The sequence below is a fragment of the Convolutriloba macropyga genome, chromosome 4 (genome assembly GCF_964194025.1).
Source record: "Convolutriloba macropyga chromosome 4, txConMacr16.3, whole genome shotgun sequence".
Classification (NCBI taxonomy): domain Eukaryota; kingdom Metazoa; phylum Xenacoelomorpha; order Acoela; family Convolutidae; genus Convolutriloba; species Convolutriloba macropyga.
In genome coordinates this window covers 29437879-29453629 of record NC_134471.1, presented here as the reverse complement: position 1 = coordinate 29453629, position 15751 = coordinate 29437879, and the positions used below count along the sequence as shown (strand labels likewise).

At 36.2% G+C, this 15751-nt stretch overlaps 1 protein-coding gene across 2 annotated transcripts in view; it reads right to left on the bottom strand.

The window, feature by feature from the left end:
- Positions 1-4347: 4347 nt before the first annotated feature.
- The window catches only part of LOC142337592 (START domain-containing protein 10-like), a 308346-nt gene continuing 296942 nt past the window's right edge, over positions 4348-15751 (bottom strand). For both annotated transcript variants that reach the window (XM_075386933.1, XM_075386934.1), the window contains exons 9-10: positions 6024-6275; positions 4348-5542 (exon numbers count right to left, since the gene is read on the bottom strand). In XM_075386933.1, the coding sequence (XP_075243048.1) occupies positions 6184-6275 (92 nt within the window). In that variant the 3' untranslated portion in view covers positions 4348-5542; positions 6024-6183. The remainder of the gene's footprint in view (positions 5543-6023; positions 6276-15751) is intronic.

The following is a 15751-nucleotide window of genomic DNA, read 5'->3' as shown; positions in this document are numbered from 1 at the left end:
TAACCACAAAATTCCAAACGCTATAAAAAATTGAAGAATACAAAAATTGCTGAGAAAGCTTAACACAAAAAACGTTTTAAAAAGTATCTGAAAATTGACACCAAATTGAGACATTCACTTCAGATGGTCAAAAAAGCTTCCCAACGCGTTTTTACCAATTTAGGTAACTGAGCAAAACTAACCACGAAAGTCGGAGTTTAACTGCGTTTAAAAAACGCACGTGATCAGAAATTTCCTTTCGCCGTGAAAAATATTTTACACTTCCCTTCCTCGCTCTCCCAAATAAGCGATTTGAACAAAAAAACCTGTTGCACATCCTACTTAAATAAAATAAACGCATTGGAACTGACAGGAACATTTGCATGAGATAACTAACGGACAAATACTGAAAACGCATCTGATAAAGTTTATACCAAGTTGCGAATCCAAAAAAAAACTGTTGGAAAAACATGACAATACATGCATACAAGTATTTCGCAGAAAAATTGCCAAATGACAGACATTGTGAACAGTTTATAAGATAAAAATCTGGCGAAGGGAGAGTTGAAAAATGAATAATATTCTCCCAAAAATTCAATCAATTTCTCAAAAAAACGAAATGCAACCTCCAAAAAGGTAATTCAAAGAAAGTTTTTAGTAAAAATATTTGCTCGATCAACCATCCGCCCTGCAGAGAAAGGTTGGTTTTTAAAATAAATTAAAAAAGCAAAAAAGATTAAAACCTGAAACAAAAGAAAATTAGTGTAACTTAATTCGGTGAAAAGTGCACTATCTAAATTTCAAGCGTCAGTCCAATGTAGCAACGCCTAACGAATTGCTCTTAATTAAGAATTGATCAAAAGTGAAAGCGAGGACCGTAAAATTGGAAGAAATAGAAAAAATGATCAAATTTTCAAGACTTTCATTAAGAAAAACAACTGAAAGTTGATGTTATTCAATTTGAGAGGCAACCAAAAGTGCTAGAACGACTAACAATTCGAGCCACAAAGCTCCCCAATTGCTATCAAAAATTGAACATACAAACAGAAAAGCTAAAATAAGACAAAATATTTTTAAGAAAAAGCTGAAAATTGACACCAAAAGTGTAACATTAACTTCAGATTGTCAAAAAAAGCTTCCAAACACACTATTACTATTACCAGTTCAAATAATTGAGAGAAACATCTCTGACTGAAAAAGTTTGAGTTAAGACTAAAAAACTCCTTTCAAGAAGCCGCAAGTGGTCAAAAAATCCGCTCGCTAAGTAAAATATTTTTCTAGCTCTCTCCCAAATTAGCGACATGAACAGAAAACCACTCTCTCTTCTATCAGCTTTTCAACAATTTGACCTAAAGACTTTGTTTTCACATTTCACTTCCTGTTTCAAATAAACTCAAGCAAAAAAGCCGATAAAAAAGACACGCAACCAATACTCCTTTCGAGTCGTAAAAAACAGCTCACCATAACTTGAGCCGTTAAAATACTGCGCCCCAATAACTCCATTCTGAATTGTGAGAATCAATCCTCGTGAGTAGCTGCCGTCAACTGCTTCGTCTCAGAGTAATTAATCAAATTTCTAGGCATAAAATATTTGCCATAGAAATGAAATACTATTATTTTGGCCTAGCAGTTCGGTTTGCTCAATTATAAGTTTGATTGTAGTTGGCCCCATGAAGTTCCATTTTCAATATCGCGAAATTCAATTTTCAAGAAACATTTTCAGCTCTTTTCTGATGATAAGCGTCATGGGTACAAAGCGTGAAGTTTTAACCTCTCTAGACTCAAGAAATCTTCTGACTCTGAAAACTTTGGTATCTGTTAAACAATAGAAAAAATAAATAAAAAATAAAATATGCATTCTCACATTGTTTCAACCCCGCTCATCCATTCTTGACATAGTTGGCTACCAAATGATGAGATAGAAAACTTTTATACATATCGTTCAACAAAACACTAATTCGGTATAATAATGCCACGGAAAAGCGCTAATGAAACTTGTTGCTACTAGGACTACCAGAAAAGACCAGCATAAAATCAAATAACTGACAAGAAATACGACCAAAACTCGATGTCCATATTAAAAAAAAACAATAACAAAATCAAACTCGCATCATAAGACGACACCTATACAAAACAAAAAAACTATGCTTCATTAGAGAAGATATGGGCACTGTCCTCAATACGACTGGTAACAGGTCGACAAAAAAGAGCAAAAAGAAGCAAAGTTCAAAATAACGTTTCTATTTTTGAAAAGAATTAAATTCAAAGCGATTAAGTCATTAGATAACAACGAATCACCAAAATGTTGATATTTATCTCCATGGGAAGCAATTGAGACCTGGCATTATCCAGTGTGCGTCATGCGACCAAAAAATAACGACAAACAGCGGTAAAATTTAAAAAAACTGATTGAACTCTGACGTTAAAAATGTTCAATTGCGCTAAACTACAAAGCCAATGGGACCTAATTCAAATTTTAAAAATTTGAACATAAATCGTCTAAAGTGTACAACTATACAAAAAATCTCAAAAGTTTTATGAAATATCTTTATAACAGTAGTAACAAACCGAGAAACAAGTGCTTAAAATAAAACCCGCATAAAGCTAAAATTATAGCTCACAGCAAACGGGTTGTGACCTCTCTTAATAGAGGTTAAGCTTTAAGTCGACCGAAACACGATTTAAAAAAATGGCGAAGCTCAAATTTCGAAATGTTTTTGAAAACAAAAATTTTATTTAAAAAAGTCAAAACAGACACCAGGTTTCAACAAAAAGATGGATGGATGAATAATTTTTAAAAGTTAATTCGAAAATCATTGAAACAAATACCTATAAAACTGAGTTCTTTAAAAAAATTTAGTTATACCTTCTGGGGAAGCAATTTAGACCTGTCATTATCAAGTGTATGTACCACAATAAAGAGAAGATAAACAGGCAAAAAACTTCATTAAATTTTGCGACAGGACTGTGTCTCAGCCCAAAATCAATAACTATTCAACAAAAAATATTCAGTTGCGCGTTTTTTCAAAGCTGCGCGTTTTCAAACTATGGAGTCCCTCAATTGAGCCTTCCAATAATGATAAAATTTGACAAGGAAACAAAATGAACCTTAAAAAATGTGCATTTATGCTAAAAAAACTCAACTCGTAATATCAGAAGTTGGGAAAAAAATAAATTAGTTTCTAAAAAAAAGTTTTCAAAAATTCACCGACATTTACAAACAAATATATTTAAAGTCATAAGGAATTAGATAAGAACTGAAAGCATTGTCCAGGTTCACTTATACCTCCCAAAGAAGGCACTTGGATCTTTGATTAGGTAGACTAAGTGATTGGAGTACAAAAAGTATTATAACAAATGGAAGCAAAACTTAATTCCATTAAAGTTTACGAATACATTTGTCCAAAGCCATAAACACCATGAGCTTAACTCCGAAACCATAGTTAATGTTCCCTGGGCCTCTTTTTGTATATAGTATCTGTCAATAATTGAGCCCTGATTAAAAATTCTTGTCAGCAATTAACGTAAAAACTATAAATGCTGAAATCTTTGGGAAATGCCGCGCCCCAAAAAAATCAAAAAAAAAAATATGGTAAGGGTTCATGGTGACATCAAGATCAACCGTGATATTGCTGAGCAACTAAGAAAGCAACTTCAATGTTCAATTTTTTTTCAAAATAAATTTCTCAACAAAATTTTTCAGTATATCAAAAATAATGCATTTTGTACAATTATGGAGTTTAAATGCGAAAACTGGCGAAAAAATTGTACTTCCAGAAGATTCTTAAAGCGAGCGGGAGTACAAGCTCTTTTTGAGCTTACGAAGATTATGACCGCAGTTTTAAGGTACGTACTTCCAGCAATATTAAAGGAAGTGGGCTAAAAAGCCATATTTGCTCGCATTTTTGAACAAAGCCTGAATTCCGAAAATGTTAGCACAAATTCTTGTGAGAAAAAACTCGGACCGAACAATACAGCAACCCTCCTCTATCTTAAAAGATAAAACTAATAACACTACCTGTCACAATTTTAACATATATTAGCAAAATTGACAAAAATTACGGAAAAATTGAAAAGCATCGTAATTCGGCGGATGTTCACAAAACTTAAAATCTCTCATAGCACGCTGTAAAAACTGAAAGATTTTCTTAATTCCATATTCAGCGCTGGACGGTCTTTCTAATGATACCACTCACAACTCTACGATGACTATATCGATCGGCGAAAATTGACTAAAAAAACATTTAAGTATATAGTTCCTGCCCCCACTAAAGTATGTCGGAACAAATATTTATGCGGTTATCCCATCATGCCAGTTATAGTTAACATCTGGAAATCTGCCTCCGACTCATTAGAAAAAATGAGCACTCAGAACCATATACTTGAATTAAGATATATATTTCCATTGATCGTAACTGACTAATGAAGACGCAGCAAAGGCACAAGACAAGACTCTGTATTGGGAATAGTAGTAGTAGTAGTATTTGTAGAGATCATTTGAACAGAGCGATATCTCTTAATTTACATTAAAACGTATCCATTCCAGAACAATCAGAGTACACATGGGAGTTAAGGATCACAATGATAAAAGATCATGATTGGAAACTTCTATATACCTTTATATCATGTTTTAACATGTTGACCAAAATCTGTACGCTAGCAGCGTAAAGAATAACTATGCGGTTGTTAGATTCAGCTCACCCAGCACTATAGACTTTAAATAAGTACAAAATTTATCAACTTTGATTCTCAATCTTTGAAAAAAAAAAACCCATTTTTTTGTAAAGATTGGTTTCCCCATTTTCCAATGTGTAATAATTTTGCAACAAAGTTTCCGATGAAAATTTCAAACTAAGATTATCAATAAAAATTATGATGATTTTGAAGCAGTGGATTGACGAGACAATGTTTTGATTATGCAACACATTCAAATTGAATTTCATAATTAATTTGAGAGTAAAAAATAAACAGCAATCTTTATTTTTTATAGACAGATACGCCTGAAACCAATTTACACAGAAGCACAAACGCCATAGACTTTACACCAGAGAAACATTAATCTTTTTACATTACTATTAAAACTCCTCTTTGTATTGTAGCACCATTACATGGATTTTTAAAGGAAGCAATTTTCTCATAATCTAAGTTGGAAAATTAAAGTAAGTGAACTCAAAATTATCAGGTCAAATGCCATATGGAGTCAGAGGAATATTATTCGCTGACAAATAATATAAGGCCACTGTTTAAAGGGAGGGGAGCTATTAATTACTAATTATTTTGTAATTGTTCTCGACATAACGAACAGATAATAAACACATACAATAACAACTGTTTGCGTCAACACTACAATTATGATTTGAATTAAAAATTTGTTAAGAGCAACATGAAAGCAGTTGATACATTCCTGCTTATAGATACCACAAATTTATGCACTATCTCAAAATAGTTCAAAATCACGGCAGTTCAATTTGGTCAGTAATTTTGCCAGTTGCATGTTACAATTGCTAATCTGCTAGGCTGATAATGCATCATTTTCTGATCCCCAATAATTTGACAGCTGCTTCTAAAATAATGCATGTTTATTGTAACTTACATAATCAAAATCAAAATTATGTTGACACACATCAAAAGCCAATCACCAACTATGCATTCGATTCAAAAGCTCTTCCCGAAGAGCACATAGATATCGTCACTTCGATTAGGTCAATTATATTTAAGTAGAATCACAACAATCCGATTGCGGGTGTCACAAAATACCAATTTTGGAGCAAGTGTTGCGTATCTCAAGAAAACGATTACACCCAATTGCGAAGGACTGTTTCCTTTCCTCTGTTTTGAATATAGCCATTTATAGTTGCTATTTTATCACCTTTATAAGGTATATAATGAACGTAATGACCAGTTCCACCTCTTGTTAGACCCTACAATCCACCATCAGTACCCAACATGTATTAGTTTGAATCATATATGCGCATCAAAACAAGTGTTTGCACGCCGAGGCAAGTCGCAGTTCTTGAAAATGCAGGTTCAACTTTCATACTCACTTAGTCATTGTTGCGATGGTTGTATTTGTTCATGTTGTTGTTAATATTGTTATTGTTGTGTTGAGATTGGTTAAGTGAGTTGGTAGAAGAAGTTTGTTGTGACCACTGCTGTCTGCGGATCTGTATCTGTATGTTTGGTTTGCATGTTCGTCAATCTGTTTCAGAGGCCATTGACGGCGTCAGTCAAGTCCTCGATCTCTTCTTCGTCCTCATCGTCCTGGTCACTGTTGCAGTTGGAGGAGTCACCGTCACCTAAAGCAGCAATGTCAAAAGTAGGATTGATTAATGAATCGATATCCCTCCAAAGCATTGTTTGCGATATGCCACAATGTGAAGTTCCGAACGTCATTGCGTTCCGGTCGAAACTTAGAATAAGAAAAGTATTCCACCGAACGATATCAATAAAAATTCGGACAAATTGCTCTCGAACGACAGGCGAGGCAATTTAATTCAGAGGGGCGCGGGCTGTAGCCTAGATAACTTTTCATGAGCGCAAAAATTTCCGTCCAAGGAGGGGCTCCAACCCCCAAACTCCGGCGCGATAGACGAGAGTTCTAGCAACAGTCCTAATTTCTGAATGAGGAGAAATTAGGTCAATCTAAAATCAAGAAGTCAAACCTGAATACGTCACGAGAAATAAATCGAAAGGATGTTCTAGAACAAAACGGTCAAGCAAAAATTGACCTTGAGTTTACAACAATTGACACGTTTACAACAATTGCTTCAAACTTCGTTCGAGAGCAGTCAATAAGGAACATCAATAGCCGTTTTCCTATTAAGTGACATATTTCGCCGTTCCAGACAGCTTCGGCCTTGCGATAGTATGAGTAAAAAAGTATTGGTACACTAAATCCTAAGATCCGTTAAGTTTTTTTTCTCAAAAAAAACATGCCAAAGTTTTCAATATAGAAAAGCAATATTATTTATCAGTCAGTCCAAGCTCATCTGATTTACAAACTACAAAATCAGGCTGTACCAAGGTGAGGCTAGCTTGAGCTTAATTGAAGGGGCGTGAGGTGAGCACAGTGAGAGGGGAGTGCACCAGAGGAGGGGGGTCTTTGTCTGCACGGGGCCGTTACGGCCTAAACGATGTGCAGGGGTGGGGCTGGGTTTAAGTGGAGGGGGTCAAAGAACCGCCATTCACACCATGACTCGCGCCCTTCACAGCAGGAGGAGAGGGGGTTCAAATCGTCCAATGGGGGGGGGGGGGCTGCGGTGGGCGTGACAAAGGGGGGGGGGGTCAAACTTTTAAGACCAAAAACCACTCTTCACACCCTGAAATTGTCTTAAAACTGCTTCCGTGAATCACATACTTGGAGATTAGTGAGCTTAAAGGCTCTACGAGAACTTAAAGCCCTCTTGGCGCCACCTGTTTATCCCTTTTTTGAGGACGAAAAGACAAACGGCCAGACGAAAAGACGGTCAAGCGAAAAATCGGATAAAAAACAGTCGGTACATAAGTCCGTCTAACGTATATAACCTACCTCCTCCCCAAATACGAACACCCACACCTTGAAATTGTCTCAAAACAATTTCTCTGAATCGCATACTTGGAGACTAGTGAGCCGAAAGACTCTAGAAGCACATCCAATGCCCTCTGGGCGCTACTTGTTTGTCCCGTTTTTGAGGGCGAAAAGTCAAATGGGTCAGACAAAAAGTTGGTCAAGCGAAAAATCGGATAAAAACAGCCGGTAGAATACCAGAACCGACTCGAAGAGTTGTGCAATAAAAACTCTTATCTAACCCTACCTCAAAAAGAAATGAAAAATCAGGAATACGAAAAAAGAAAAGATAAACCGACTAATGTCGGAAGAATTGCTCTCGAACAACAGGCGATGCAATATAATTCAGGGGCTGCAGCCTAGATGAATTTTTCTTTATGCAAAAACAGTTCATCACGCCGGGTTTCGAACCATGGACTTTCCCCGATCCCTCATCAAAAGCACTGCCCACTCGGCTATCAGGTCCTTCTTTTTGCTATGATGCAATCGATTTTATTATAGGAATAAGCTCTACTTCGTAATGAGAACAAGAAAGATCACTCAAAATGAATAACGAAAGCGTGAAAAGGTCACTTGAGAAGTCAAAGAATGTTCTAGAATAAAAGCGCAAAAACTGTCAAGCGAAGAGTTTGCATAAAAAAGACTAACACGTTTACAATAATTGCTACGAACTTCCTTCGAGAGCATTTAAAAAGGGGACAAGAGAACTACAAATGAACGCAAGATACACGCTATATACATATATAGTGAGAAAAAGTCAATTTTTAGTGAGAAATTTCGGTATGTAAGCGAGGAAGGGGTTAGGCAGGTCCGGGGGTAAGTTGGGGGGGGGGGGGGATGTTGGTGTATATGGGGGGTCGATGTGGGGCAATTCGGGGGTGGGGGGTAGGTCATATACGTCTGAGGGACTTAGCATCCAAAACTCTCAGAAGGACTTTTTCACCTTGAAAATTACTATCAGTTCCTAATTACTATGCATTACAAACTAAGCTACTGTTAAAGTCCAATGATCAAAAAGAGGAGTCAACGTTCTAAACAAGAAGTCAATGTTCGAAAACTAAGCCATGACTTCAGCTAAAAACCGTAGAATACCAATACTCCTCTTCGAGTCGTAAAAAAGACCAAAGGACTACTTTAATTGCTACAAAAGTCGTTTCATAGCAACTAAAAACCTTCAAGTTAGCTTAAAACCCATTTATTTGGATTAAAACCCAAAAAATATCCAAGCGCTGTTGTTAACAAACTAGAATAATATTACTGTAGCCTATTCAAGCCTGTAAATCATAAAACAAAATTTAAAACCGAAAATATACCAACTAAAGTTAGACAAATTGCATTCAAACGCCAGGACGTGTAATAAATTAATTAAGAGCCCTCCAGCTTAGATAAATTTGCATTAGTGCAAAAATATTGGTCAAGAGAAGGGTTTGAACCAGCGACCTTCGGTGTTCTAGACTTCATCGTTAAATTGATAAGTATTTTAAGCATTCTTTCCCTGTTGATTTTAAAAAAAAAAACAAAGTTTGCCGTGATTACTCTAAGTACAGTACAAGAGATGCAAAACATTGAAAACAATTACATTTGCATGTACTTTTTACAACTTTTGCATGTAAAGACGACTGTTAGGGAAACTTGACAACTTTATAATATCAAGTGGATTTTGAAGTATCTCTGAAGTTTTAATTGCTATTCGCCTAATTTCCTCAAAACTTTAGTTCAAGATTTTCGCCTAATGGCTACAAAAATTTCGTTCGCCTATTCGGATTTTCGCCTAATATCCCATCCCCCAGACAGCCACGTTTTCACTCTTCGAGAAGTTTTTTAGACTTCAACGTCAACCGCTCTCAAAAGCAGCGGTATGAACGAAAACCACTCTTTTCGCTCCGCTCTTCACAATTGACCAGCATTAGAACATTTTTTACGCGTTTAAATTTTTTGCATCAATTTAACTCCCCGAGAGTTATTGAATTTAAAATACTTCTTCAATACTTCTCATCGAGTTGTAAGAAAGGAGAGCACCTAAATACTAGTCTGAGAGGCTCTCGGCGGCTATTTATAATGCAACATATTTAAACACTTGTAAAAACAAACTACGGGGACAATTGGTACTATACTAATAATCGCTTGTCGTTTTCGATTAACTTCAAACACGAAGCATTAAACTACTCGACTGTCATAAGTTTCCATTTGTGAGCATGCTAGCTTGAAATCATCAAATATATTAAAACTTAAGCCTACTGATTGAAAGGACAGAATTACACTTTAAAAAGCAAAAATGAATAGAATCCGCACATGCCGTGTAAAGCACAGCATGTGTACTATAATAGTCGTTTCAAATTAAGAGCTTAAACCAAACATGTTACAATCAGCAGCAAATATATGTTAAGAGCATTCACCAGCGTAAAAATATCGCATGCAAATTCTCTTATCGATTGACTCAAACATAGATCTCAAGTTCCAGATTTCTGTCTCATAACTGGCACAAAAATTATAAATGCAAGATTTTTCCAACAAATTTGATCATAATTTCTTGGTTATAAAACTCACGGCTAATTTTGATAAAATCAGTTTACGGAATCAATCAAGAGCAGTTCAACTCCAAAGATTTTTTCGTGTAAAAAAACAAAACAAGGAGTTTCGGCAATGTGCGTTTGCATATGTTCAACCCTCCATCAACTGAAAACTCGATGTAAGAGAAACAGGCGAACTAGTTTTGATTACTACATACGTATTTTAAATGAAAACAATTTTCGGCAAAGCTCAGCACTATTTCAACTAGTTTGTACACCAATAAATGCTGACAACTCATTATCGCAAACCGGAGGGTATTTTCAATTACCACTAAAAACCAAACCGACGCTGGTTGAATTTCTGTCGGACGACAGGCGGGAGCAATTTAATTTAGAGGGGTTGTCGCTTAAAATATTATATGGGTGCCAAAAACGACCCCACAGGGTTTCGAACCTCGAACCTCCAGGATGATACCTTTAACCACTAAGTCACATGGCCTTTGACTCGCTTTCGCTCAAAATCGCTTTTATATTAACAACAAACTTTATTTCCGAAGAAGATCAACATTCGATTCAAGCGTCGAGTCACTTGGAAGACAAAGAATGTTCTACAACAAACGCGCAAAAACAAGCTAGCGAAAAATTGACGTAAAGACCACCTGTTTCTAATACTTGCTTCAAGCTTCGTTCGAGAGCAATTAAAAAAGAAAAAAACTACTCTTTTGATGTTAAAAAAATAACCGACTGACATCGGAAGAGTTGCTCTCGAACAACTAGTGGGCGCTCTAATCTATTTTAGCCTGCTTCAGTCCGGGGGGAAAGTAATAAAGGCGACTAGCGTCGGGTGAATTGCTCTCAAACGACCCCCGAGCAGTTGGCTTCGTCAGTAGCTAGCCACGGTTTCTCTCATAGCATCTCTGTATAACTTACTGCTGCTTCTAATAGCTGCTCTCAAACAACATTTAAATAGAGTGACAGACACTAATTTGACCTTCTCTTTGAATTGAAGTAAAGAAAAGTCAATTTAAGAGTGAGGAAGTCGTTTTTGAGAGTGAGTTAGGTCACGTGTGACCAAAAGCTTATTCACGCGAATGAATAAAAAACTCGCTCCACTAAGAGTGAAAAATGTCGTCACCCACGCATTTCAGTTGAAATTGCATGAACGATTGAACAAAAATCATCAAACATCGAACATACCCGGCATATTACCGGACGGAAAATAGCCGCCGTTGATTCCCATAACTCTATTGGGATTGAAAGAAAAGAAAATGTCAAACAAAATTGATTTTTGTATATAAACATTTTTAAGTGCGATTTATTTTGATGTCATTTCGTGATTGAACATGCTCCTGTCTCTCAGTGAGAGGCCACAGGGTCTAGTATCAATACTAATAAGCATCATAGATAGTAAATAAAACTTATGAGAACAAAGTTCAAGTACAGGGCATCTAAAAATGGGCTTTATGGGTTTATCCAGTTTCTATTTGACTTTGATTTTTTTTAATACTGACTCTCTTCATTTTGAATTGCTTTGCTAAGCAGCTGTTGTTTGAAAGGACTGAGTAGAATGACAGAAGAGTGAAACTAGCCTAGAGAAGTCAAAAAGATTTCACGCAAAATGTCGAAAAAGCGGCAAAATGAGTAAAGCGAAAAAAAATTTCGACGAAGTAAAAAGGAGCGCTATAATAGCCGGCTGAGATGAGGGCGGCTATTAATAATCTTGACGAAATTAAAACATAAAACGATTAATGTCGGAAGAATTGCTCCTGAACGACAGGCGAGGCAATTTAATTCAGTTGCCATAGCCTAGATTAATTTTTCTTTAAGGGTGCAAGAATAGTTTAATACGCCGGGATTCGAACCATTGGCCTCCCGCTCCCTGACTAGCAGCACAACCCACTTGGATATGTCCTGACATAAGAATCTGTTGGCCAGTAATGATCATTAAACCCTGACACAAGAACTTTTATTGAATAAACAAAAAAAACTGGACCTAAAAAGGACTATGAATGAATTGGAAAAACCATTTAGAAAAGTCCAAAAAATTTGCAAAAATCAAAGTCAAAACGCCGCATGTGAACAAAAAACCACTAGCAAAAAACCACTAAAATCAGAGCAAAAAAATATTACCCCGCAAAACCACTAGCTTTTCCGCTCCAATTCCTGTTTTGGCTTGACCAAAATCATCACTCCAATTTGACTTCAAAAACCACCAAAAACTATGAACAGATCTTAAAAAAGACAGCGCCCCAATACAATTCAAATTCTTTGAATTATAAAAACCAAGAGAAGGCCCATAACAGCCCCAAATATCGCTTTGCGGCTATTCAAAACAATTTCAAACATCTCATTATTACTCTCCAGCCTTCTGACTGCATACAAAATCTTTGATTCGAATAAGAAAGAAACAGATGAGATAACTGGTACAGAAAACTTGATGCCAGCTTTAGAAGGACTATTCCATTTTTCCCCCAAAAAATCTGATACTGAAGAATACAAATTGCGAACTGAGACCAATCAAGTTATATTGCTTTAAATTCTGAAAAGGAGCAACATAACACGCAAATAATGAGGAACTGAAGGAAAAAGTGACTTGAAAAATGATCTTGAAATATCGGATACGAATAAACTATAAACGAATTCGTTCCAGAGCAATTAAACACCACATTCCGGCCCTTTTCGTTAGTATTGACAATTTCAATAACAATTTTACTTACTTAGGATACGTACAAGGTAAATGAGCATTTTTCTTGGTTCTACAGCATCGATTTTTCGTCAAACATTGTGGAAAAGCACTCATCAAAATTAAAATAGCGCGAAAATAGAAAATACGCAAAAAGGGACCATATCTGAAACCAAATAATGTGAGAGATTTGCTTTCAATTGACAGGCGGCCGAAAAAGGTTTCAAATTTAGTCAGTCTGCTCGAGCATGAGAAGGGCGTTAACTGCAGCATGGGGTTTTAAAACTTACCGTTTTCGAATTTGAGCAGTGAACTGCCGCTGAGATTTCTGATTCTGAATGGCAGCAGTTTAGATAATCCAAAGGAAGACTAGTTGAATTGAAAAGGGGGTCAAATAAAAACCATCTGACAAAAAATAACATGAATAATGAAGTTCAAAATACTTGAGATAAACTTTCAGATCAATTAATTAATGCTGCCGAATAATTCGAATTGGCACAAACTGCAACGGACTTTACTAATGAAAATAACCGACCAACGTCGTACGAATTTCTCTCGAACGAATAGAGGCAGAGCCCAAATCTATTCGAGACTGCTTAGGTCGGGGGGGGGGGGGGGGTCATTACATTCACTATGAGGGCTTTAAATGACATTAGTTCAACAATTACACCAATTTTGGCACACTTTTCATTTGCCTTTTAGTACTGAACTGCCACCACTTGAGTTCTGCTGCCAAAACTTGTGAATGAGAAAAAATATAATCACGCAAAACGAAAAACTCACGGGTGCAAAAGGCACTCGAAAAGTCAAAACGTTCAAGCCAAAATTTTGCAAAACAAAGACTATGACATTTGCAATAATTGCTCCAAATTTCGTTCGAATGCAATTAACAATTTTAGATGTTAAAGGTGTTAAATACATGGACTATGCATTAATAAGGGACTATGAAATTTTAGATGTTAAATGTGTTAAATATATGGACTATGCATTAATAAGGGGCTCGACTAAAAAGCAGCTCACCATCATTTCCAAAAGATCCTGTTAATTTCACGGCAGATGAAACAATTAAGAAATTTTTCGGATGCCTAGACTGGACCAGGACGAAATTAGTTTGGTACAGTAATCACGTCGTCAATGAGGCCTAAATATTTGTTCCAGCATTGGCGATTATACTGTTTATAAGTACCGGAGTTTCAAAACAGCCTATGCATTTGTCAACGATATTTCCGAGAACGAAAAAGAAGCCCTCCGTAATTATGTGTGAAAGACACGTATCTTAGTAAGAGGGCTAGTTGGGTCTGGTATGCATTAGTTTCTGTTACCAGTCAAATAATAGTTCATCATGTTTTCAATCAAACGTTGAATGGGTTGTTTGAGAATTATGACCTCGAATCACAGTGCTGCTAAAGGGATTATATGCCGGACGTTTCTGCGCCATGTGTACATGGACCAATTATGATGAAACGAGCGCCTTATTGAGTTTCGCTTAATGTTGCAGGCATTTTCCTGGATTTGAAAAAAATTGAAAATTCTAAAAGCCTCGCATTCAAGAAATAGTAACGGAGTGGTCGAAAGTTTACTTTGGAGAATTTTTTTGGAAAAAAAACTACTCTTTTGATGTTAAAAAAAATAACCGACTGACATCGGAAGAATTGCTCTCGAGCAACTAGTGGGCGCTCTAATCTAATTTAGCCTGCTTCAGTCCGGGGGGAACGTAATATAAGCGACTAGCGTCGAGTGAATTGCTCTCAAACGACCGCCGAGCGGTTGGCTTCGTCAGTAGCTAGCCACGGTTACTCTCATAGCATCTCTGTATAACTTACTGCTGCTTCTAATAGCTGCTCTCAAACAACCTTTACATAGAGTGACAGACACTAATTTGATCTTATCTCTTTGAATTGAAAAAAAGAAAAGTCAATTCCAGAGTGGGGAAGTCATTTTTGAGAGTGAGTTAGGTCACGTGTGACCAAAAGCTTATTCACGCGAAAGAACAAAAAAACTCGCTCCACTAAGAGTGAAAATTGTCACCCACGCAATTCAGTTGCAATTGCATGAATGATTGAACAAAAGTCTTGACGACGAAATAAAAACATAAACCGACTCATGTCGGAAGAATTGCTCTTGAACGACAGGCGAGGCAATTTAATTCAGGGGCCGTAGCCTATATTAATTTTTCTTTAAGGGTGCAAGAATATTTTAATACGCCGGGATTCGAACCATTGATCTCCCGCTCCCTGACTAGCAGCACAGCCCACTTGGATATGTCCTGACATAAGAATCTGTTGGCCAGTAATGATCATTAAACCCAGAAAAGGACAAAAACTTCCAAACTTTTAAAGAACAATTGCCAATTTTAACAGAGGCTTGCTAAAATTCGCGATATTAATATCTTCAGAACCATTTCATTGTCTCAAGAGACTATCCATTATACCTATTTCAAGCCTTAATTAGTTCCACTGGCTCATAAAGATCCATAAACTTGGAACATGATAATTTTTCGGTAACTTAAATTTCAAATTTAAAAAATTGCGAAAATTTGAGTCATTAAAATATTGATAGCAATTCCACTAACTCCAGAAAATATGCAGCAGCTTAATATTAAACGTGTCGGAGGTCTCTGGGCCGATGGTGCCAAAAAATTGAAAAAATTCAGAAGTAATCAAGACTTGAAAAAAAATTGCAAATATATTTTTTTTAAAAAACTGCTCAAATTAAAATCTTGAAAAACATTTTATCACATCTACTATAAAGTAACCTAATATCAACTATGAAGTAACCTAATATCAAACCTTAGAGGAGGATCCCTGGCTTTTTAGGCTCAGGAAACCTAAAAAATGACAAAGTTTCAAAGAATTTGAAAAAATTGCAGAATTTATCAAAAACTGCTAAAATTTGTGATATTAGAAAGTTGCAAACTATTCTAAGGCCCACAAAAACAATTTCAAGAATCAGAGAAAAATATAGATCACGCAAATCGAATGCAATTAACAATTTTAGATGTTAAAGGTGTTAAATACATGGACTATGCATTAA